Source organism: Stegostoma tigrinum, chromosome 39 (assembly GCF_030684315.1).
Source record: "Stegostoma tigrinum isolate sSteTig4 chromosome 39, sSteTig4.hap1, whole genome shotgun sequence".
In the NCBI taxonomy this organism is placed as follows: Eukaryota; Metazoa; Chordata; class Chondrichthyes; order Orectolobiformes; family Stegostomatidae; genus Stegostoma; species Stegostoma tigrinum.
The window spans coordinates 3,018,945-3,044,577 of record NC_081392.1 but is presented as its reverse complement, the minus strand read 5'-3'; the positions used below and the strand labels follow the sequence as shown (position 1 = coordinate 3,044,577).

The 25,633-nt window shown below is 42.5% G+C and overlaps 1 protein-coding gene across 1 annotated transcript in view; it reads left to right on the top strand.

The window, feature by feature from the left end:
* Window positions 1-25,633, top strand: part of supt5h (SPT5 homolog, DSIF elongation factor subunit) — a 92,701-nt gene that overhangs the window by 17,936 nt on the left and 49,132 nt on the right. The window contains exons 2-4 of the mRNA XM_048522344.2: window positions 6,360-6,460; window positions 12,951-13,152; window positions 14,711-14,776. Of these exons, the coding sequence (XP_048378301.1) occupies window positions 6,380-6,460; window positions 12,951-13,152; window positions 14,711-14,776 (349 nt within the window). The 5' untranslated portion in view covers window positions 6,360-6,379. The remainder of the gene's footprint in view (window positions 1-6,359; window positions 6,461-12,950; window positions 13,153-14,710; window positions 14,777-25,633) is intronic.

Below are 25,633 nucleotides of genomic sequence, written 5' to 3'. Positions count from 1 at the left end.
CCATGATTTGCATATTGGTATGTATTTACAGCAGCCCATGTGCTGGACATGCTTTCTTTGTTGTTTTTTTTGTTACGTTACTATTTGGCAGCAGCGCAATGGGTAGCAAACTGGGTACAGAACACAGAACACACAGTTTAAGTTGAGAAGAACTACTCAGACTAGCAAATGGTGGGAAGTGTTTTTTTTAGAAGAATCAATGTTGTTTACATTAACAATTTGGGCTTTCAAATCCAAAGTACAAATTCAAAACTTGTGTATGACACCTGATATTTTTGGGTAGGAGGAGGAGATTGGGAGATGGGATGAGGTGGGATTATAGTAATTCTGAGGTAAACTGAGAAATTACCAAAGGGTATAATAGTCTTTCAATGTGGGTGTGTCATCAGCAAATAGGGTTATAGAGATATACAGAACAGAAACAAACCCTTTGGTCCAACTTGTCTCTGCTGACTAGCTATTCTAAGGAAAGGGAATGTGTGAGGTTTTAAAGTTTGGTAAGAAAAATGAGGAATATGTATGAAAGTTAAATGGGGTAGTAAACAAATTATTGTGGTCCAAATACCTTAAATCATCAAAAATAACGAACTGGTCAGTTGCGTTTCAAAGAAAAACAAACAGCACTGGGCTTCGTTTTCAGTGGGATAGATTTATAAAGTTGTGAAATTATATTCAACTTGTACTGAACAATGAAAGACCATACTTGGAGCTCCATGAGCAATTCTTATTCCCACAATAGGATTTAGAAATGCTCGTGGAATTGCAAACAATATTTGCAAAAGTGGGAGCTAGTACCTATCAGATGCGAGAACATGCTTGTAGTTCTTTTATCTAGGAAAAGGAATGCTGAAATGTGTTCCTAACAGCAGTTTTTAAAATTGTGCAGGGGGTTGAAAGGGCTGATGTGGAAATGATGTTTCTAGTAGTGAAGGTAACGATCGATAAATCCAATTTTTCCTGGTGAATGTGGAACTTGCTAACACAAGCTGTAGTAAGAGCTAAACACCATTTAGGACAATGGGCCTTTAATGAAATGGAACACCTTAAAGTAAGACAAAGCAAAACTTGACTCCAAACCAATTGAGAAAATAAGGAGGGTAATTCAGAGCTCTGTCAGTGGTACATTTACAGGACATCTTGGGGGTGGAAAGAAATGTGAAGTGGTTCAGGGAGGAATTCCAGAGCAAGTGCCTTGGCAACCAAAGACCCAGTACAAATGGTGGAGCAATTCAAATTGAGAATGCTCAAAAGGTTAGAAGGGAGGAGCAGAAATATCTTTTACTTTTGTAGAATGGGATGGGAATACAGAGAGTGATGGGAAGCCATGGAGATGGAAAATGGGTATAAAATGCTATTGAGAGAATGAAATGGGGGTGATACAGGACACAGTTATGGAATGGGGATTATATGAGATCGTGAAATGTCCTCTAATAGAATGAGGTTGGCATGAGATGGATTACTTGGGAAGGATGGAAAGTGATGGGGATTTAATAAAATGAAGGTTCTAATTTCAGTCCACATGTTTTGTGAGTTACTGCTAATTAGTCAATAAAAAGTGAACATCTTTTTGCACCCTGCATATTGGCAGTAAATGAGCAGGGTTCCTAAACAAAGCCAAACGTCAATTATAAAGAGCTGTAGGTTCAGAGATACTTTTTTGCACACCCCAATGACGTTGAAATTTAGAGCCTTAACTGATAAAATGTTAAAATAAGTGGCGTGAGAAATAGAAATCTGTGATTGTGTGTACACAATCCTTCACCAGATGATAGGACAGCTAAATGGGATGGTTTCAGAAAGGATGTCCTAGAATGGTAGCAAGGTTGTAGAATTTCGGTTTTTATTCTTTTGGGCTGAGAAAGTTAAGGGAAATTTAATAGACATTCATAATAACAAAGGACTTTGATCAAATAAGTAATGAGAAAACATTTTCTGCCACAGAATAATAAAATGTGAGGCTGGATGAACACAGCAGGCCAAGCAGCATCTCAGGAGCACAAAAGCTGACGTTTCGGGCCTAGACCCTTCATCAGAGAGGGGGATGGGGGGAGGGAACTGGAATAAATAGGGAGAGAGGGGGAGGCGGACCGAAGATGGAGAGTAAAGAAGATAGGTGGAGAAGGTGTGGGTGGGGAGGTAGGGAGGGGATAGGTCAGTCCAGGGAAGACGGACAGGTCAAGGAGGTGGGATGAGGTTAGTAGGTAGCTGGGGGTGCGGCTTGGGGTGGGAGGAAGGGATGGGTGAGAGGAAGAACCGGTTAGGGAGGCAGAGACAGGTTGGACTGGTTTTGGGATGCAGTGGGTGGGGGGGAAGAGCTGGGCTGGTTGTGTGGTGCAGTGGGGGGAGGGGATGAACTGGGCTGGTTTAGGGATGCAGTGGGGGAAGGGGAGATTTTGAAACTGGTGAAGTCCACATTGATACCATATGGCTGCAGGGTTCCCAGGCGGAATATGAGTTGCTGTTCCTGCAACCTTCGGGTGGCATCATTGTGGCAGTGCAGGAGGCCCATGATGGACATGTCATCAAGAGAATGGGAGGGGGAGTGGAAATGGTTTGCGACTGGGAGGTGCAGTTGTTTGTTGCGAACTGAGCGGAGGTGTTCTGCAAAGCGGTCCCCAAGCCTCCGCTTGGTTTCCCCAATGTAGAGGAAGCCGCACCGGGTACAGTGGATGCAGTATACCACATTGGCAGATGTGCAGGTGAACCTCTGCTTAATGTGGAATGTCATCTTGGGGCCTGGGATGGGGGTGAGGGAGGAGGTGTGGGGACAAGTGTAGCATTTCCTGCGGTTGCAGGGGAAGGTGCCGGGTGTGGTGGGGTTGGAGGGCAGTGTGGAGCGAACAAGGGAGTCACGGAGAGAGTGGTCTCTCCGGAAAGCAGACAGGGGTGGGGATGGAAAAATGTCTTGGGTGGTGGGGTCGGATTGTAAATGGCGGAAGTGTCGGAGGATAATGCGTTGTATCCGGAGGTTGGTAGGGTGGTGTGTGAGAACGAGGGGGATCCTCTTGGGGCGGTTGTGGCGGGGGCGGGGTGTGAGGGATGTGTCGCGGGAAATGCGGGAGACGCGGTCAAGGGCGTTCTCAATCACCGTGGGGGGGAAGTTGCGGTCCTTAAAGAACTTGGACATCTGGGATGTGCGGGAGTGGAATGTCTTATCGTGGGAGCAGATGCGGCGGAGGCGGAGGAATTGGGCCACCTGGGCCATCTCCAGCACATCCCTCACCTTCCTGGACCTCTCAGTCTCCATCTCAGGCAACCAGCTTGTAACTGATGTCCATTTCAAGCCCACCGACTCCCACAGCTACCTAGAATACACCTCCTCCCACCCACCCTCCTGCAAAAATTCCATCCCCTATTCCCAATTCCTCCGCCTCCGCCGCATCTGCTCCCACGATAAGACATTCCACTCCCGCACATCCCAGATGTCCAAGTTCTTTAAGGACCGCAACTTCCCCCCCACGGTGATTGAGAACGCCCTTGACCGCGTCTCCCGCATTTCCCGCGACACATCCCTCACACCCCGCCCCCGCCACAACCGCCCCAAGAGGATCCCCCTCGTTCTCACACACCACCCTACCAACCTCCGGATACAACGCATTATCCTCCGACACTTCCGCCATTTACAATCCGACCCCACCACCCAAGACATTTTTCCATCCCCACCCCTGTCTGCTTTCCGGAGAGACCACTCTCTCCGTGACTCCCTTGTTCGCTCCACACTGCCCTCCAACCCCACCACACCCGGCACCTTCCCCTGCAACCGCAGGAAATGCTACACTTGTCCCCACACCTCCTCCCTCACCCCCATCCCAGGCCCCAAGATGACATTCCACATTAAGCAGAGGTTCACCTGCACATCTGCCAATGTGGTATACTGCATCCACTGTACCCGGTGCGGCTTCCTCTACATTGGGGAAACCAAGCGGAGGCTTGGGGACCGCTTTGCAGAACACCTCCGCTCAGTTCGCAACAAACAACTGCACCTCCCAGTCGCAAACCATTTCCACTCCCCCTCCCATTCTCTTGATGACATGTCCATCATGGGCCTCCTGCACTGCCACAATGATGCCACCCGAAGGTTGCAGGAACAGCAACTCATATTCCGCCTGGGAACCCTGCAGCCATATGGTATCAATGTGGACTTCACCAGTTTCAAAATCTCCCCTTCCCCCACTGCATCCCTAAACCAGCCCAGTTCATCCCCTCCCCCCACTGCACCACACAACCAGCCCAGCTCTTCCCCCCCACCCACTGCATCCCAAAACCAGTCCAACCTGTCTCTGCCTCCCTAACCGGTTCTTCCTCTCACCCATCCCTTCCTCCCACCCCAAGCCGCACCCCCAGCTACCTACTAACCTCATCCCACCTCCTTGACCTGTCCGTCTTCCCTGGACTGACCTATCCCCTCCCTACCTCCCCACCCACACCTTCTCCACCTATCTTCTTTACTCTCCATCTTCGGTCCGCCTCCCCCTCTCTCCCTATTTATTCCAGTTCCCTCCCCCCATCCCCCTCTCTGATGAAGGGTCTAGGCCCGAAACGTCAGCTTTTGTGCTCCTGAGATGCTGCTTGGCCTGCTGTGTTCATCCAGCCTCACATTTTATTATTCTGTGGCAGAAAATGTTTTCTCATTACTTATTTGATCAAAGTCCTTTGTTATTATGAATGTCTATTAAATTTCCCTTAACTTTCTCAGCCCAAAAGAATAAAAACCGAAATTCTACAACCTTGCTACCATTCTAGGACATCCTTTCTGAAACCATCCCATTTAGCTGTCCTATCATCTGGTGAAGGATTGTGTACACATCCAGGATATAGGAATGAGTGGATTTTCAACCACATTTTTCACTTTCTCTTATCACTTCATCATGTTTCATTCTCTGCCTCTCTCTCTGTCTCTGTCTAACTTCCTTGCTGTCTGTAAAGATCAATTTCCTATGAATGGAAATTCACTCTTTAGGAGAGTGGAAGTCCATTTAAAAAGTGGTTCATTATACTTGACAATTTACTTTTGACTTAGCGGTCTCATGGCTTCCAATAGAGCTAATTAAAAATAATTTGAAAATATTATAATTTTCTTAGTAATATGGTTTCACTTCGTGTAACTCAATATCCAGAGTAAATTGGCCTTCAATTTATGTAGGGTTCTGTGCTGCAAGACAGTTAGAATGTCCTTTTACCTTTAGTCATGAGAAAAAATAGATTGCTCTTGTGTGCTTCAGTGGGCAGGGAAGAAGAACAATGACCAACATAGCTCAATTACAAGAATGAAATGCATAAATTAAACAGTGGTCAAAATCTCAATCCAGTGCTAACATTTACCCAGTACAGTGAATTTTGCTCTGTGTTTTCAGTGGTCAAACAATTGCATCAGTTCAGCATTCACAATTGCTATGAGGCTTTTGAAAACTGCATTTTAATGCCTGTGTGCTCCTCTTGAACAAGTTCATGGATTATTAATTTAACTTCCCCAGGAGCGTTCTCAATTATTTCCAAAATCTACATAACATAATTCTCTCTTAACCTTTTAATCTCATTTCCCCTGTATATTGTCACATCAAATATATCTCTGACCAAGTCAGTTTCTCTTGAGTTCCCTATTGGACTTAGTTGTGACTGTCTTATAATTATGGTTCCGAGTTTTGGACTGTTGGCAAATGGAAATTCCTTCCACTCTGTCAAACCCATCAATAAAGTTAAAGCTATCAAGTCACCCCATCAGCTCTCTCTTCTAGACGAAAGAGCCCCAGATTATTCAACATTTCCTGAGCAGTATCATCATCATCATCATCATTGTAAACCTTCTAGATCAACTCTGTATTTTTATGCTAGGGAGACCAGAATTGCCCTGTGTGTCTGAATGTTGTCTTATCTAATTCTGTACAAGTTTAGCACAACGCCTTTGATTTCACTTCTATTGCTGTAGAGTCACAGGATCACTACAGCACAGAAGTAGGTGCTTTGGCTCTTCAAATCTATGCTGATTCTTGCTGAAACAGTCCAGTCAGTCCTGTTGCCTCACTCTGTCCCTTTAACTTTGCAATTCTATTCGCTCATGCACCTTTTTAATTTCCTTTTAAAATTGTTGTTCATTTACACTTACCCCATGTTGTTAAACTGAAAGATCCAAGACTTTACCACATGGTGCATAAAAATAGTCTGTCCTCACATCACTGTTACATTTATCGCCCAAAACCTTGAACCTGTGTTTGCTCGTCCTTGTGCCGTCTGCTGCATAATTCAATGTAGATGAATCTCCCTACGTTCAAGTGAAATAATGCATGTCAATCCACAGAAGCTTCAAAGTAGGATGTTGCCTAAATTCTGTGTCTCAATTTTAAGTTCCTTTTCCACTTCAGGCTTTCACTGAGTCTTCAGGATGTCTGATAGTGATGCTAGCAACTTCACTGATGATGAGAGTTCCCGAAGCAGCGAGGCAGAGGAGCAAGAGGAAATTGAGGTAATTAAAACTGTGCGAATTTGCTGGCTATTTTATATTTGGAGAAAATGAAATATTGACTTCGTGACTAAACATGCGTTCATTCCCACCTCTCTTCAACTCCTGCTTGTATGCATGACTGGACTTGAATGTTTGAACTCCTCGTCAGCTGTAGTTCAGTGATACTACATTTGCCTCTGCTTCAGAAGGTTCTGGATCCAAGTTCCATTCCAGGGGCTGAACACAAAATTGTAGGCCAGCTCTCTGGTACGAGGCTGTTGCGCAATGTCAGAGGTTCAGTGTTTCAGAAAAGATGTTAAACCGGTGGCCTTAAAGGATCCCATGGCACTATTTTGAGCAAGAACAGGAAAGCTGTCCCTGGTGTCCTGGACAGTGTTTACTCTTCAATCATTACCCTAGAAACAAATTAACTAGTCAGTGTCACATTTTTGTGGGAGCTGGCAGATTAGCTAAGTACCTTGTCAGTTGTACAGCTCTTTAGGATGCTAATGACCTTGAAAGGTACTATATTAATACAACATATTTTTCTTTTCATTTATAAATTTTCGACCATATTAGATGCTGTTATTGATTAACACACCACTAGTAATTCACTGATTGGCTGATCTGTCCACCACTATGAACATTTACCCCCTCCACCAATAACGTAGTGGCAGCAGTGTATACCATCTACAAAATGTACAATGGTGATTCACCAAGGGTCCTTCAGCAGTACTTTCCAAACCCACAACGTTGACTCTCTGGGAGCACAACCAGCTTCAAATTCCCTCCACTCCCATCCTGACTTGAACTATGTTGCAGGTTAGTTTAGCATTGCTGGGTCAAAATCCCGGAACTCCTAAACTGCACAGTGGGTAGATCACCTTCCCCTGGATTGTAACAGTTCATTTAGAACAATAAATGCTGACCTATACAGGGATGACAACATCTGGCGAATGAAATACAAGGAGAATACCTGTGGTGGTGCTTATGGATTTTCTGGGGTTACAGGAGGAAATTTAATAAGAACCCAACATAAGAACTAGAAGCAGAACATCGGTGTTTGCCCCTTTGAACCTGCACCACTGTTCGATAAAATTGCAGTTGATTTTTTGCCCCAGTTATACTTTTGTGCCCTGTCCCATGTCCTTAATTCTCTTTGCATCTACAAATCTGTCAGTGACTCTGCAGTTGGGAATTGTTCCACATGCCTCTTAAAAGACAGATATAAATAAAACTCATTCAGATATCTATAGCCACACTCTTCATTTGGTAGGAGTGATACATGCTAAGGGTGAAATTGTTCGATGCAAGGACAAGTTCAACTGGGAAGAGAGTGGTGATGGGTTGGTACTGTCTGCACTTTTTTTTGTGGAAGAAGTGGAGAGCTCTCAGACTATCTCGTTAGGGGATGGAGGTGTTGAGGAATTGGATATCCTCAAAGCTGGGACAGTTAGGACCAAGCAATGGAAAAAATTGAAATATTATAGGGTATTAGAGGAATCTTAAATATAACTGTTAGGAGACTATTCAATTGGAGAAAAAGAAATCAAACAGAGGGAAATAAGTTCAATTAGGCAAAAGCAGGTTGAAATGATGTGTCAGTCAAGGCGATCCTGTTTGAGGATTTTGAGAAGGATGTAGGTGTTGGGGTACTGTAGAGGAACTTCCCATCTTAGAGGGAATATCTCGAGAGGAGATGAAGTCAGTTACAGTCCTGGTCTAATGTTTGGTAGTGGGGTCATGGTCCATTGGTTGTAGAGTTTGTGGCAGCAGCACCATCCTTGTCAGCATGTTTGAAAACAGTGTTGAGGTTAGACCTGAGAGATTGGAGTACAGCATGTTCCAAGAGAGATAGTAAGACTGCTGATGCTGGAGTCAGAGTTCTTCATTTCTGAAGAAGGGTCCTGACCCGAAATGTCAGCTTTCCTGCTCCTCTGATGCTGCCTGGCATGCAGTGTTCCTCCAGCTCCACACTATGTTCCAAGAGAGACAGGCTAGAGTGAGTAAGGGCAGCAAAGTAATTGAAACAACTGATGTCATTGATGAGCATTGAGATGCCAGAGATAGGAGTCCGTCTTTTGGGGGAGGGGTGGTGGGACGAATATGGCGGTGGAATGCTGCATGTAAGTGGAAAAGTATGCTGCTCGTGAGGAGGACATGTGCCCAAGATAAGTAGGCACTGTAGTGAAGTGTGGTGACAACAGAGTTCAAATGTTGTGCAGAACCCGAAGTATATTGCGTTTGTGGCATAATGGAATACAACTGAGTCTTTCACTGACCACAGATTGTTTCACACCAGAGATGGAAAGTTCAGAGTATAGTGAATACACCGCAAGAGGTTGGACTGGAAAAAGGGATTAAGTATGAAGGAATGAGAGGGGGTTGGAGGGGAATGATCCAGAGGATGATGGTAACTGTAACTGCTAGAGTTTGCATTGATTTGCGTCTGAAAAGAGAAACATTTTCTGTCAAGGCTATGGATAAGATGAAGAATGAGTGTGCAAATGTGGAAACTCATGCCATTGAATGTGGAATTCAGCAGACTAAGGAATGTTATTGTACAGGTGTAATTTGTGTGTATCCCTCTCATTTGTAATTAACTTGTGTATATCTCTGTCATTGCACAATTATACCATTCAAAGTCAGTATCTTAACACATTTGTCACCAGTCCTTTTCTACAAAAGTATTGAGGGGGAAATTGTCTTGAAATTAGCAGAGCAGAATCAAAAAATGCTAGACAATGTTAACTGTTTGCAATTAATTTTTGTGAGGGTTCGGATATGAGACATATTTGCAATGTCACATGGAAATGAAATATGAGAGTTTTGTTTAGCTTAAATTAATAAAACATCATATTTATAGATTCTGAGTTGAAAGATTTTTTTTCTATTCACTTGTGGGATGTTGGTGTCGCTGGCTGGTCAACATTTCTTGCCCAACCCTAGTTGCCCTTGGGAAGGTGATAGTGAGCTGTGTTCCCGAACTGCTGCAGTCCTCCTGCCATGGGTTGACGCACAATACTATTAGGGAGGGAATTCCAGGATTTTGACCCAGCAACAGTGAAAGAACGGCGATATATTTCCAAGTCAGGATGGTGAGTGACTTGGAGGGAAACTTAGAGGTGATGGTGTTCCCATATGTCTGATGCCCTAGTCCTCCTGAATGGAAGTGGTCGTGATTTGGAAGGTGTTGTCTGCGGATCTTTGATGAATTTCTGTAATGCATCTTGTGGATATAGTGCCAACAAGCAGGTTGCTTTGTCCTGGATAGTGTCAAGCTTCTTGAGCATTGTTGGGAGTGCGCTTATCCAGGCAAGTGAGGAGTATTCCATCATGCTCCTGACTTGTGCCTTGTAGATGGCGGGTAGGCTTTGAGGAGTCAGGAGGTGAGTTACACGCTGCATATTCCTAGCTTCTGGCCTGCTCTTGTCATCATTGTGTTAATGTGGTGAGTCCAGTTGAGTTTCTGGTCTATGGTGACTCCCAGGATGTTGATAGTTGGGCATTCAATGATGCTAACGCCATTGAATATCAAGGGGTGGTGGTTAGATTGTCTCTTATTGGTGATGGTCATAGCCTGGCATTTGTGTGGTGCGAATGTCACTTGCTACTTGTCAGCCCAAGCCTGGATATTATCCTGATCTTGTTGTGTATGAGCATGGACTGCTTCAGTACCTGACTTATACTGAATGGTGCCGAACATTATGCAATCATCGGCGAACATCCCCACTTCTGACCTTATGATGGAGGGAAGGTCATCGGGCCTTGGACACTACCCTGAGGAACTCCTGCAGAATGTCCTGGAGCTGAGATGATTGACCGCTAACAACCATAACCATCATCTTATGTATCAGGTATGATTCCAATCACTGGAGAGTTTTCCCTCTTGATACCCATTGATTCCAGTTTTGCTAGGGCTCCTTGATGCCACACTCAGTCGAATGCAACCTTGATATCAAGGGCTGTCACTCTCACCTCACCTTTGGAATTTAGCTCTTTTGACCATGTTTGAACCAAGGCTGTAATAATATCAGGAGCTGAGTGGTCCTGGTGGAACCCAAACTGAGCGTCACTGAACAGGTTATTTCTGAGTAGGCTCATCTTGATAACATTGTTGATGACACCTTCTGTCACCTTAGTGATGATTGAGAGTAGACTGATGGGCTGGTAATTGGCTGTGTTGGATTTGTCCTGCTTTTTGTGGACAGAACATACTTGGGCAATTTTCCACATTGTCGGGTAGATCCCAATGTTGTAACTGGACTAGAACAGCTTGGCTAGGGGAGCAGCAAGTTCCGGAGCGCAAGTCTTCAGTACTATTGCCGGAAGGTCATCAAGGCCTGTAGCCTTTGCAGTTTCCAGTCCCCCCAACCATTTCTTGATTTCACGTCGAGTGAACCAAATTCACTGAGGACTGATTTCTCTAATGCTGAGGACCATTGGAGGAGGCCGAAATGGATCATCAACTCGGCACTTCTGGCTGAAGATGGCTGTGAATGTTTCTGCCTTATCTTTAGCACTGATGTGCTGGGCTCTTTCATCATATAAGTTGGGGAAGTTTGTGGAGACTCCTCCTCCAGTAAGTAGTTTAATTGTTCACCGCAATTAACCACTGGATGTGGCAGGACTGCAGAGCTTACATCTGATCCTTTGGTTGTGGGATTGCTTAGCTCTGTTTATCATTTGCTGCTTTCACCGTTTGGCATGCAAGTAGCCCTGTTTGGTGGCTTCACCAGGTTGATACCTCATCATTACATATGCCCACTCCTGGCATGCCTTCCTGCATTCTCCATTGAACCAGGGTTGATCCCCTCACTTGATGGTAATGGTTGAGTGGAGGATATGCCAGGCCATGAGGTTACAGAATGTGCTGGAGTACAGTTTTGCTGGTGTTGATGGCCCACAGTGCCTCATGGATGCCTAGTCTTGAGTTGCTAGATCTGTGCGAAGTCTGTCTCATTTAGCATGGTGATAGTGTCACACAACATGATGGAGGTTTTTTTAATATGAAGGCAGGACTTTATTTCCACAAGGACTATACGATGGCCACTCTTACCGATACTGTCATGGACAGATGCAGCTGCAACTGGCAGGTTAGTAACGATGAGGATTTTCCCTTTTGTTGGTTCCCTCACCACCCGGCGCTGACCCTGTCGAGCAACAATGTCCTTTAGGACCCAACCAGCTCAATCAGTAGTACTGCAGCTGAGCCAGTCATGGTGGTGGATGTTGAAATCCCCCACCCAGAGTGCATTTTGTGCTCTTGCCATCCTCCGTGCTTCCTCTGTGTTGTTCAACATTGAGGAGTACTGATTCATCAACTGAGGGAGGACAGTATGTGGCCATTAGCAGGAGGTTTCCTTGCTTCTGATTCTGTGAGTATGACTGTGTCAGGCTGGTGCTTAACTAGGCTGTGAGACAGCTATCCCAATTTTCGCACTAACCCCCAGGTGTTACTGAGGAGGACTTTGCAGGGTTGACAGGGCTGTTTCTGATGTTGTCTTTTCTGGTGCCTCGGTCGATGCCAGGTGATCCATCCAGTTTCATTTCTTGGCGATTTGTGGCAATTGGTACAACTGAGTGGCTAGCTAGGCCATTTCGGAGGGCATTTGAGAGTCAACCACATTGCTGTGGGTCTGGAGTCACATGTCAGCCAGACCAGGTGAGGGTGGCAGATTTCTTCCCCTGAAGGACATTAGTGAACCAGATAGGTTTTCTGATAATCGGCAATGATTTCATGGTGATCAGTAGGCTCTTAATTCCAGACTTTTTTAAAAATTCAAATTCCACCATCTGCTGTAGCGGGATTCGAACCTGGGTCCCCAGAACATCAGCTGGGTTTCCGGATTAATAGCCAAGCGATAATACCACCCGGCCATTGCCTACCCTGATATATAGTTGCAATCTTTGGTACTTTTGCTATCTTATCTATCTAAAGAAGAAAAACCTAAAATAAATCAACATGAATGCAGAAGATAATGTTATTTATAGGTTTGCATCACCTATAAAGGAGTTGGTGAGAACGAAAATGGAATCGCCAAAAACTGAAATGTGGTTCTGAGAATCAAAATGTATCCAGGGAGAGAGTTTGATTCCCAAATGCCCTCATTTCTTCTATTCACCACACTCTCTTAAATAGGTGTCAAAAGTCCCTCTAAATGCATCAGGAGTATCTGTTCCAAAAGCTTCATGTGACTTACACGTTCTTATCATCCTGTATTTAGGAAAGTAATTTATTAGTGATTATCTTGTATTTACACCCAGTTATTCTGGTTTCATCCATGTGTGGAAACATTTTCTGTGCATTCCTCCTGTCCAGCTCCTTCATAAAGATCTCTCTCATGTTTCCTCTCAGTTCACATCAGAGAAAAAGATCTTGGGCTGATCAATCTTTCCAGATGGTTTTGTTCTCTTAATTCTGACTAGTTGATAGATTCTGTTTAGCTTTTTAATTTTCAAATATTTATCTCATCAGTAATTTGTCTCAGTCTGGTTTTTTGTCATTCAGGAGGAAGAAGAGCATGCCAGTAGGGGCAGTGAGAAAGCGGAGGGGGAAGGTGAGATAGAAGAAGCAGAAGAAGCTGATGAGGAAGAGGAGGAGGAGGAAGAGGAGGAGGAAGAGGAGGAAGAGGAAGAGTATGATGAAGAAGATGATGATGACCGACCCAAGAAGAAGCCACGACATGGAGGATTCATCTTGGACGAAGCTGGTACTGAACATGATTTGCATTTTTCTGTGATTATATGCCTGAATGTGTTGCTTTTTATCTGATCATCTTGTTTCACTATCAAGCAGCGTTTTTAATAGTAGTTTTCAATCAACTTGTTGACATATGTTGTGACACTTCTGAAACAGGTGGCACTTGCACCTGGGCTTTCCGGCTCTGCACTACAAGAACCACCAGCATTAGTTACATTTATGAATGTTTGCAATATTGCAGTAATACCTTCTCAGTTTCACAATCTTTATTTTGTGAAATGGCTTTCACATTTTCTTGGGAAAATTGCATTTGCTTTAACAGGTAATGATTATTGTGTTGGGACAAAACAGTTTGAGAATTTCAACAGACTGTTGAAACTTGTTAACCTCTGTGCTTGAAATTTGATGTTTTACTAAATGCTCCAAAAATAATTGCATTATATCTTGGAATATGTTCATTGAAATATGTGCCATTTCCCAACTAACCTGCTGTTGACACTATCAACACATTACTGTGTTCAAGAAGTCTATGCTCATTTGATTTTTGAAAGGGAAAGAACATACTAATGGAGGGGAAATATACATTTTATTTCAATGAGCTGTTACACTACCTGTTTATGTACACTTAACTTCACGTTAATGGGCCCATGTTTAATTAATGTGAGAAGCAGGATATGCCCTACATTCTGTGAGTGCTGCCAGGAGGTCAACTTGGGCTGCTTTGACTTGATACCTGTTGTGATCTGACTGCCAGACGAAATTTAAAGGATTCAAATACTTCATTGTCGCCTTGTTTTAGTATTAAGTTGGTGGCAGGTTAGCTCATGCTTGTTTAAGGCAACATTCAGATGACTGAGAGAAAAGCTCTGTACTGCCTGTGTGAAAGCTAAGAGAGAATTAATGTTGTAATTTTTTTGTTGTTTCATGGCATATACAAAGCTGGTAAAACCAGTATTTATTGCCCATATATCTCTAGAGCAGTGACTTGCTTGGCCAACTTGGATAGTTAAGAATCAACCACATTACTGGGTATCTGGATGTTCTAGTCACGTTTAATTATAGAAGAATTATTAAATAATCTAAATTAAAATTCTCTAGTTACTGTGGTTGAGTTTGACCTTGTGACTCTGGATAACCAGTCTGGGCCTCCAGATTATTAATGTGTTCATTCTCCTCTCGTAACCAATCTGGCAGTCTGACCAAACAAAAACAAAGTGCTGGAGAAACTCAGAAGGAATGGCAGCATCTTTGGACAGAGAAACAAAGCTAACATTTCAAGACTAAAGACTTTTCACCTCTGAAAAAGAGTCATATCCGACCTGCTGAGTTTTCCTCGCAGTTGGTGGTTTTTATTACAGATTTCCAGTGTCGACAGTATTATGCTTTTATATGGCAGTCTGTGCATCCTGGCAGATGTGAGTTTAAAATAGTGCTGCTTAATATGTTTTCTCCCAAACAATTCATGCTCATGAGAATCATTTCCAAATAAATAAATGCACTGCTTATTTCAACATGGATGTTTGTTTAAAATATCAGAAAAATTGAAATTTGTTCTTTCTTTTTAAAAGATGTGGACGATGAGTATGAAGATGAAGATCAGTGGGAGGATGGAGCAGAAGATATCCTTGATAAAGGTTTGTTTAGAGTTAACATTCACTTTATTCATGACACTCTGAAATATACTTAACGCAAATGTGGCGTTTGCCATCCCTGGGCTGTTTTGTCTTGGACCAATGTAAATTATTTTATAAATGAAATGTATATAACAATTAGCCTTTGTATGCAGCTTTCATTTGTATGATTTCATTACATGTAGTAACTGGAAAATGTAATAAATGGGGTGGTATGGTGGCTCAGTGGTTAGCACTGTCGTGTCACAACACCAGGGACCCAGGTTTGATTCCAGCCTCGGGCAACTGTCTGTGTGGAGTTTGTACATTCTGCCTGGGTTTCCTCCCACAGTCCAAAGATGTACAGGTAGGTGGATTGGCCATGCTAAATTGCCCGTAGTGTTCAGGGATGTGTATATTAGGTGGGTTATAGAGGTATGGGTCTGGGTGGGATGCTCCAAGGGTCAGTGTGAGCTTATTGGGCCGAAGGGCCTGTTTCTACACTGTAGGGATTCTGTTCTATGGTTATAATGTCTCCACTTCTGTTCAAAAATTAAAGGGCTCACAAGTTAGAAACTAGTTAAACTAAGATTATTACTGGCACATGTTACAAATATACACCCAGAAGCGTTTGTCAGAGCCTAATTAATCACCTTGTTCACAGCTATATGTTGGTGTGGGCAAGGCTCAGCAGCCATGGTTTCAGATGTTAATCAGTTGCTTTCCTCAAGTTTTTTTTAGTGGACAAAACATTTTTTAAAAGTTTATTTTCCTGTACTTGTGTCTCTGTTCCTAAACCATACTGTCATTCTCTCTTTGTTCTCTACTCTTTTTGCCTTCTCTCTCTCACACTTCAATTTTTTCTTTCTTTTTCTCTAAGTCTCTGCACCCTTTAATAACCTGATTCCTCTAACACTTGTACATTACCTTGAACTACTTTATTCCTAGAGTTATGTAAAATGCAACTACGAGGGAAAGTACATCTGGCATTAGGAGTGAATAGGTGGGCTAGACTGAGCTAGGTCGAGGTCTAGCAAGCCCGACTGCTTTTCTGACATCATGTTCAATTTAAAACATGGCATGGTTCTGTACCAATATATCTGGGAGCTACTGCAAGCCCTACAGGCAAGAAGAAACAAGAATAACAAAACTGGGATGTCTCAGAAGCTTAATTTGGGATCTTTATTTTGGATTAAACATTTACGTTAGGTCCTCTCTACTTGTTCAGGTGCATGTAAAAGTGCAGTAATACTTGGATTATATTCTAAAAGAATGTGATAAATGATGAAAGGGATCTATCTCCTATGCCTAACTTTATAAAAAGCTATCTATAAATTCAGCTTTCTATGTATGTACGCCACAGTAGTCAATTTGAGGTCAGCAAGCAGATTGTCTAGCTGTAAGGATCAAGAGTCAGTGATTCAGCAATAATAATCTTTGTTAAAGGACTTAAAAACATTGGTTTCATCTGTGATGTTTCATGTTATTACATGTTGTAAAATTATTGGTTTAATGTTTATGCTTAGCTTTAATGAGTATATAAGGGACAGCTGAGCTTATGGACACAAATCACTTTTTTGCTTCTGGTACCTGTTAACTCATTTATCTAATGATCTGTACTTGTTCCTCTGTTCCTTGTGGAACAATTTATTACATCTTTGTATCTAAGACTTGACCTGAAATTGTCCCAATAGTCATCCATTAGAGAAAATCATTGTTCTTTGTTTTTTCAAATCTCTGTTTTTAAAGACAATCTCCGCCTAGCAAACTTATTCTAAGTGCCAAATTAGATTATTGATAAATTTTCCCAGTATGGTCTGTTCTATGCATTGTCTGTATCATGTGTACTATACTATGGTGTACGATGTTTCTCTGCAGTGAGTTCGATTCAACTGAATATTTAAACCTAAATATAAACAGAAGGATCATTTGGTATGTTTCTCAATTTATATGCAAATGCAAAATTTGCCTCCTATCTTCTCATCAGTTGCATTGTTTTCTTTGCAGTTTCAGTTTAGTATGTTATGCTGTCTGCTCATGATTCAGCCTCCCCTATGCTGCTCAGACTGATCAGACTTGTCGAGCATCTGGCAGGACATCTCCTCTCAAGTATGACCCCAAGCTTTCTTTTGCCTGCCAGTTTTATTTTGTGCCCCGCTCCAACTTTGATGTCTCTGTTCTTGGTTCCCTGCACTATTAAACGAAAGTTCAGAGAGCAGCACCTTATCTTTCAGCTGGGCCATTTACAGCCTTCTAAACTTCACTAGAAGTTTAGCAATTTCAAATAACCTCTGTCTCCTACTTTTTGAACAGACAGCTGCTGGTGATTTTTTGTTTACATCTAATTTTGTCCCATGTTTCTTGTCCTATTACCACTTGGCAGCATCATTGCTTTTGTTATTTCCTCTCTCCTGTCTTGCATCTTATCACAGACCTCTCTTTATCAGAGATAGTAAGAAGTGCTGAAGCTGGAGTCTGAGATAACAAGGTGAACACAGCAGGCCAGGCATCATCAGAGAAGCAGGAAAGCTGATGTTTCAGGTCCGGACCCATCTTCAGAAATGGGGAAGGGGAAGGGGACTTGAAATAAATGGGGAGATGAAGAGATGATGATGGAAGGTGGATAGAGGAGCAGATAGGTGGGGAGAAGACAGACAGATCTAGGAGGCAGGGATGGAGCCAGTAAAGGTGAGTGTAGGTAGGGAGTTGGGATGGGGGTTGGTTAGCTGAGAGGGAGGGGTGGGCAGGTGTGAGGGAAGATGGACAGGTCCAGGAGGCGGGATGAGACTAGTAGAGGGTGGGAGGAGCGGATAAGTGGGAGAAAAGATGGACAGGTCAAGGAGGTGGAGACGAGCTGAGCTGGTCTTGGGATGATGCTGGGGTTCAGGAGATTTCAAAGCTTGTGAAGTCCATATTGAGACCATTGAGCTGCAGGGTTCCCAAGCGGAATACTGTTTCTCTAGCCTTTGGGTGGCATTGTTTTGGCACTGGATGAGATCTAGGATGGACATCTTGTCCAAGAAGTGGGAGGAGGAGCTGAAATGGTTTGCGACTGAGAAATGTAGTCAAACGACTACATTCCAAACACTCGCCATTTTTTATGTGAAAAACTTGCCTAGCCTATTTCTTTTAAACATTACCCCCCCTTACTCTCGCACCTTGAAACTGTGCCCCTTAATAATTGACCATTCCACCCTGGGAAAAAGCGTCATGCTTTCTACTCTAGCCATGCCATTCACAATTTTATAAACTTCTATCACGTTGCCCCTCAGCCTGCTGTGTTGCAGTGAAAACAAACCCAGTTGTTCCAACCTTTCTTCATAGCTAAAATCCCCCATACCAGGCAACCTCCTGGTAAACCTTCTCTATACTCTCTCCAAAGCATCCACATCTTTCTGGTATTGTGGTGCCCAGAACTTTATGCAATATTTCAAGTGTGGCCTAACTGAAGTTTTATAAAGCCGCAGCGTAACTTGCCTAACCTTATACTCAGAACCCTTTCCAATAAAGGCAAGCATGCTATAGGCCTTTTTTGCTACCTTATCTACCTGCACACCCAGATCGCCCTGCATATCAATACTCCTAAGGGCTCTACCATTCACTTTATAATTTCCACCTGTACCTGACATTCCAAGATGCATCACCTGACATTTGTCCAGATTAAACACCATCTGCCATTTTTCTGCTCATTCCTCCAACTGATCTGTATCCTGTTGTATCTTCTGACAGTCCTCCTCACTATCCACCACTCTTCCGATCATTGTATTGTGTGCAACCTTACTAGTTAGAACAGCTGTGTTTTCCTCCAAATCATTTATGTAGACCATGAATAGCAGAGGTCTCAGCACTGAACCTGTGGAATACCAGTAGTCACAACCCTCCATTCTGAAGAGCATCTTTCCACCGCTACCCTCTGGTCCCTATGACTAAGCAGTTCTGTGTCCATCTTGCCAGCTCATCCTTGACACCATGTGACTTTATCTTTTGTACCAGTCTGCCACGAGGGACCTTTTGAAATACTTTACTGACGTCCATTTAGATGACAACACCTGCTTTTCTCTCATCATTCATCTACATCACCTCCGCAAAACACAGAACTGTTAGTGAGGCACAACCTCCCCTGCACAAAACCATGCTGTCTATCATTAATAAGTCCGTTTGTTTCTAAATGCCTATAGATCTTGTCCCTGAGAATCTTTTACAATAATTTCCCTGTTACCAACATGAGGCTCACAGGTCTGTGATTTCCTGGATCACCTCTAATTACCCTTCTTAAACAATGGAACTGCAATGGCTATGGGACTTCAGCTGTGGCCAAAGAGGATACAAAGATGTCTGCCGATGCACTTTGTTCTCTTGCCTCCCACAGTATTCTACCTTAATACTTCTTAAGATGCTTAACACTTCTTCCTTTTTAATAGCAATTTGGCTTAGAAATTTGTCACTCTCTTCCCTGAGATTTTCCTACACCAGTTCCTTCTCTTTTGTGTTTGATTTCCAGCATCCGCAGTTGTTTTTATTTTTTTTAAAAAGTTTTATTCCATGTACTAAAGTACTTTAATGGTTAACACCTCTTCCTATCACTGCAACCTTCTCCACCCCTTTGAAAACTTTGTATCCTCCAATTTTGGCCTCATGAATCCACAATTTCCTTTGTTCAACTGTAGCAGGCCCGAACGTCCTTCTGCATCCCTTTTAAGCTGCTACTTAAAACATAATTTAGCTATCCCTGGATTGCGATTGGGTTCTGTTCAAGAGTCTGTTTGCAAGTCGATTTGTATCCAAGTTTGAACGCAATGCATGACAAAATAAAATAGCCGTTTGTAAGTACTGGAAATGTTCGTATGGTGGTTCTTTAAAGTGGCACCCCATTGGGATTGCATTTGTAAGTAAAAGTGTTTATGTGTTTGTAAATTGGGTGCCTCCTGTATTTATTTGCATTTCTGGACACCCAGTTAATGTTTCCTTCTTTGACTTGGTGTTGACTTTTGTCCAGTGACAATGCTATCTCAGAGTGCATTATGATAGTAATGTTATTACAAAGTCACAATGATATCCTGTACTTCCTGTGTTAATTTGGTCAAGAAAGAATAGAATCAGAAGTCACATGACACCAGGTTATAGTCCAACGGGTTTATTTGAAATCACAAGCTTTCACAGTACTGCTCCTTTGTCGGGTGAAGTGACAAAAGTTTGTGACTTCTGACTTTGTCCATCCCAGTCCAACACTGGTTACTCCACAAGAAGAATAGATCCTTAGGTGATTTTTGATCCTTAGGTGATGGAGCACTGTGATGGCAGGAAGGGAAGAAAAAACTGTAGTGGAGGTGTCCTGTCCTATATTTGCCAGCAATCTGTGACCTTCAATGTGGAAAATAATTTTCTTGTCACCTTGCTTGAAGTCAGATGAGTTCAACTTGACTTGTCAATCATCGAGGTACAAATACAGGTTTTTAAGAAAAGTCAAAAATTCGGAGAAACTAAAATGAGAGGAAACGTTTAGAATTTTTTTTTGTTGCGTTTACTTCCTAAAATGAGTTTTTGCTGTACTTTTGTTGTTATATTGGCTACTATTTATTGTTTTTTGAAATTACTGCCTTTCCAATTTAAAATTTCCATGATGAAGGATACCTACAGCACAAAACATTCACTTCCTCCACCACTCATGCTTATTAGTAATAGTGTGTACGATCTACAAGATGTACTGCAGAAATTCATCAAAGATCCTGAGGTAGCACCTTCTAAATCTTTGACCACTTTCGTCAAGAAGAGCAAGGGTAGCAAAAACATAAGGAACATCACTACCTCAAGTTCCTCTCCATGCCACCCATCATCCTGACATGGAAATATATCACTTTTCCTTCAGTGTCGCTGGGTCAGAACCCTGGAATTCCATTTCTAATGACATTCTGGGTGAATCCAGAACACATGGACTGCAGCAGTTCAAGAAGCAGCTCACCACCACCACCGTCTTAAGTGCAGCTCGGGATGAGTAATAAATACTGGTCCAACCAGCAATGCTCATGTCCCATGAATGTATAGTAAAAATGCTCAGAATATATTCATGAGCCTTTCAGATACCTCGAATTGATAATCATACAATCCCTACAGTGTCCACACCGACCCATACAGCTTCCCACCCAGACCCATCCCTGAACACTAGGGGCAAGTTAGCACGGCCAGTCCACTTAACCTGCACATTTTTTTGCACTGTGGGAGGAAGCCGGAGCACCCGGAGGAAACCCATACGGACATGGGGAGAATGTGAAAGCTCCACAAAGACAGTCACCCAAGGTCAGAATCGAACCTGGGTCCCTGGCACTGTGAGACAGCAGTGCTAACCTCTGTTCTGCCCCAAGATGATGCTCGAGATTACGTTTGGTATGCGTTTAAAGAAGGACAACATATTAATGTAATATTCAAGTAAGGCCCATTCAGGTAATAGTGCCTAGTCTTTAGTGAGTTGTGATCATCTCAAGGAATGCACTGAATACCCAATGCAAAATAATTTAATTGGACCTTCAAAAGTTGTCCTTCCTCTTTTTTTTGGAAGAAAAAGCTCAAGCATAGAGAAAGCTATGGCAATGAAATATATTGGATCCACAAAACACAGTGCGTGCATATGAAATCCTTTTGTTTGCTACTTCAGTGCTGACACTTTTTTTTTAATGTATAAAAGAAACCACCTCTTCATGTAACCACTGCATCATCGATTTGTAAAGCCTGAAACAGCAAATGGTTGTTTTCTATTTACACTAAATTTCCACTACTTTCTCACTATATATTAAACAATGCAAATGTAAAATCTGTTTTAAAATCTAAATTAGGCTTTTATTTAGTGTTTATTTATTAATCTCAGATTTCAGTATTCTAACCTGTGTAATTTAGCAATTTAAAATTAAGTTGGAGTAGACACTTAAAACGTGAAGCTGTGGAGAGATTACTGCTAATGGGTACATTTAATAGGTTATGTTAAAAAATCTTAGAAACAAAGTGCTCTTCCTCCTGTCTGCAAACCCTGCAACATTATATTGATAGCACCTGTTGCATAAACCTGAACCATTGCAAATTGCCATGTCAGTATGACCACTTCATATTTGCAAAGCCAACAGATTTTTTGAATATCATATGGTACTGGAATACAATTTTTTAAGACTCTAGCAGTTGTGTATATACTTTTAAAAGTTTGTTCATCAATTAACTGGTCATGATGGGGAAATTTTTTGATTAACTTATCAGCAAGACCTAGATGTTTCACTTTGTTTCTGCTACCACGGAATGTGCATTAACAGGTATACATTAAGTATAAACTCACCTCACTGTATGTAATGCATCAGCCATTGATGCATGTGGAGTATGCTTAATGAAATGAGTAGGGCTTTTGTTTAAGAAACTAGTATGGCTGTGTATAACAGTAACTTAGCATTTCAGTTTGAGTGCTCTCTCTTTGAAAACATGTCCATTTTGCCCTTATGTATGTTTCATTTCTGTTTTTTAATGTACATCATACATTCCTGCTTATGTGCCATGTTTTAATTTTGTCCTTACATTTTTGTTCCCCATTCACCATATGATTGATTTTGGTGGTATTGTTTGGCTGTTTACTCTGTTGCCTTCTGAACAGAAGAAATTGAAGGTACGTGCACAATTCTGCATATTGTTTGTCATTAATGCAAATTAGTCTATTGATCAAAATTATTTGAGGCTTTGAAATTGCACCATGTGAATATTAACTAAATTCCTTTGTTTTCCATTGTAATGAATCAATTTGGGTAAGCATTTCTATTGATGCTGAGTTTCATAATAGTATGTGTTGAATATTTATTTGGGTCAACACCAGTTGCATGTTGAAGTAACATGCAAACTTGTGATGTCCCATCACTAATCCCAACATTGTGGAATTTCAAGGTCAAGTGTGCATACTTATTCTTCTTTGCTGTTGATTTAATTTGGCTGTTATTTAAATTTATGCAATGTGCCACATTGATCCATCTTATTATTCTTTGCTTTCTTGCAAGCACATTGCTGATCTTGTAATTTTTTATGCTTGGTGGTTGTTAAAGGAATGCACCAAGTTCTTCTACTACTTGATGAAATGCAACAATACCATTTTGGTCTTCTATAGCACCGCAAAGTAATAAAGTCTCCCACTTTATAGAGGACTTGTAACTTAGAATTTGATACTGAACCACACACTGATAACAGGGGAGAAACCAAATGCTTTGTCAACAATGGGTGGAGGGAGGTGGGAGGTTTGCAGAGGGAATTCCAGAGCTTTAGGGCATTGTCAGCTGAATGCACGACCGTCGATGGCAGAAGGATGGGAATGGGGAATGCTCAAAATGCCAGATTCAAATGGATATGAAGCTCTGTGATAGCTGTTGGGTTGGAAGAGATTACTGATAGTGAGGTGTCATGAAAACATTTGAAAGCAAGAATGAGAGTTTTAATATTAATTTGTTGTTTGAAACAAAGTTGATCAGCGAGTGCAAGGATGGTAGGTGAATAGCTTGCTGCAACTATAAGGGAGAGGCATGTGATGCTATTATTGTTGGACTGTTAGTCCAGGTCATGTTCTGGGTACCTGTGTTCAAAACCTGCCATGGTAGATTGTGGAATTTGAATGCAGGTAAAAATCTGGAATTAAAAGTCTGACAGTGACCTTTTTCAGAAAAACCTATCTGGTTTACTAATGTTCTTTAGTAAAGGAAACTGCTGCCCTGACCTGTCTGGCCTACATGTGATTCCAGACTCTCAGCAATGGAGTTGACTCTTAACTGCTCTCTGAAATGGCCTAGCAAGCTATTCAGTTGTAACAATCACTAGAAAATCTTAAAGAAGTGAAACTTGACGGACCACCTGGCACTGACCTAGGCACTAGGAAGAACAATAAAAACAGTCCTATTGACCATGCAGAATCCTCTTTTGTAACATGGATGGGGTTGGGGGTTACTATCAAAATTGGGAGAGCTGTCTCTCAAACTAGTTGACCTTGACGCAATTTTACTTGCGGAATCTTACAATGTCCGAGACACACAATCGTATTCCTGGATAGGTCCTGTCGCACCGACGGGACAGGCCCAGCAGAGGTGGCGGCACAGTGCTATACGTCAGGAGGAAGTTTCCCTTGGAGTTCTCAACACTGAGTCCAGACACCACGTCACTAGGTCAAACATGGGCAAGGAAATCTCCCGCTGATCATGATGTATCATCCACCATTCCCCGTAGCTGATGAATCAGTACACCTCCATATTGAACACCACTTGGAGAAAGTACCGAGCAGTGTTGGGGCGCAGAAAGTACTTTGACCAGACTTTTTAATATACAACACCAAGAGTGATTCGGATGTATTCAGCAGCTCTACTGATCGAGTCTATAGAGCATAGCTGGTAGACTGGGTCTTTTGCAGCAGATGGTGATGGAAAAGTGTACTTTATTCATCCTTACCAATCTGCCATCGGATGCACCTGTCTGTGACCGTATTGGTAGGAGCAACCAGCACACAGTGGAGATGAAGTCCTACCTTCATGTTGGTTATACCTTACATAGTGTTGTATGACGCTATCACCGTGCTAAAGGGGACAGACTTTGATGGACCAAACAACTGAAGATTGGGCATCCATGAAGCTCTGTGAGCCATCAACAGCAGCAGAAGTATTCTGCAACACAACCTGCAATCTCATGGCCCAGGGTATCCCCAACTCCACAATTACCACCAAGCCAAGGGATCAGCCTGGTTCAATAGAGAGTACAGAAGTACATGCCAGGAGCTGCACCAGGCATTCCAAAAGATGAGGTGTCAGCCTGCAGGAGCTACCAAATAGGATGTGTGTGCCAAATAACATAAAGAGCCAGTTATGGATAGAGCTAAGTGACTCTCCAACCAGTGGGTCGGGTCTAAGCTCCTTAATCCTGCACATCCAGCCAAGAATCATATTGGGCAATTTAACAACTTGCTGGAGAAAGAGGCTTTGCAAATAACCCCCATCCTCAATGATGAAGGAGCCCAGCAAATTCATGGTAAAGATAAGGCTTGAAGCACTTGGAACAATCTCCAGCCAGAAGAACTGAGTGAATGATGCATCTTGATTTTGTCCAGAGGTTCCCAGCATCACAGATGCCAGTTTTCAGCCGAATTGATTCACTATGTGAAATCAAGAAATGGCTGGAGGCATTGGATAGTGCAAAAGCAATGGGTTCTGTCCACCATCTACAAACAAGAGTGTAATAGAATATTCTCCACATGCCTGGATGAATGCATCTTCAAAAACAATCAAACAACACTATCCAGGACGAAGCAACCTGCTTGATTGGCATTACATCCACAGCCTCCAACATCAATACTCAGTAGCAGCAGTGTGTAGTAACTACAAGATACACTGTAGAAATTCATCAAAACTCTTTATACAAATCCTTTCAAACCCATGACCACTACCATTCAGAAGGAGAAGGGCTGTAGATACTTAGGAACACCACCACCTGCAAGTACCCTTCCAAGTCACTTGCTGTCCTGATTTAGAAATATATCCTACAATGCCATTGGTTCAACTTCCTGGAATTCCCACTCTCATGACATCATCTGTCGACTTACAGCACATGGCTTTCAACGCCTCAAAAAAGCGGCTCATCACCACCTGCTCAAGAACAACTACGGATTGGTCCAGCTAGCAACATCCATGTCCCATGTGTGAATAAAACAAAGGTAGACAACAGAGTTTTGGCTAATCTCAACAGTCAGTTGATATTACTGAGATGCAAATAGCCTGAATCATGGTATGGATGCATGCTCAATAGCTCAGCTTGAGATTAATGTGACACCAAGGTTGTAAACAATTGTCGTTGAACCCCGGTTGCTGGGGGAGAACGCGAGAACAGGGTTTG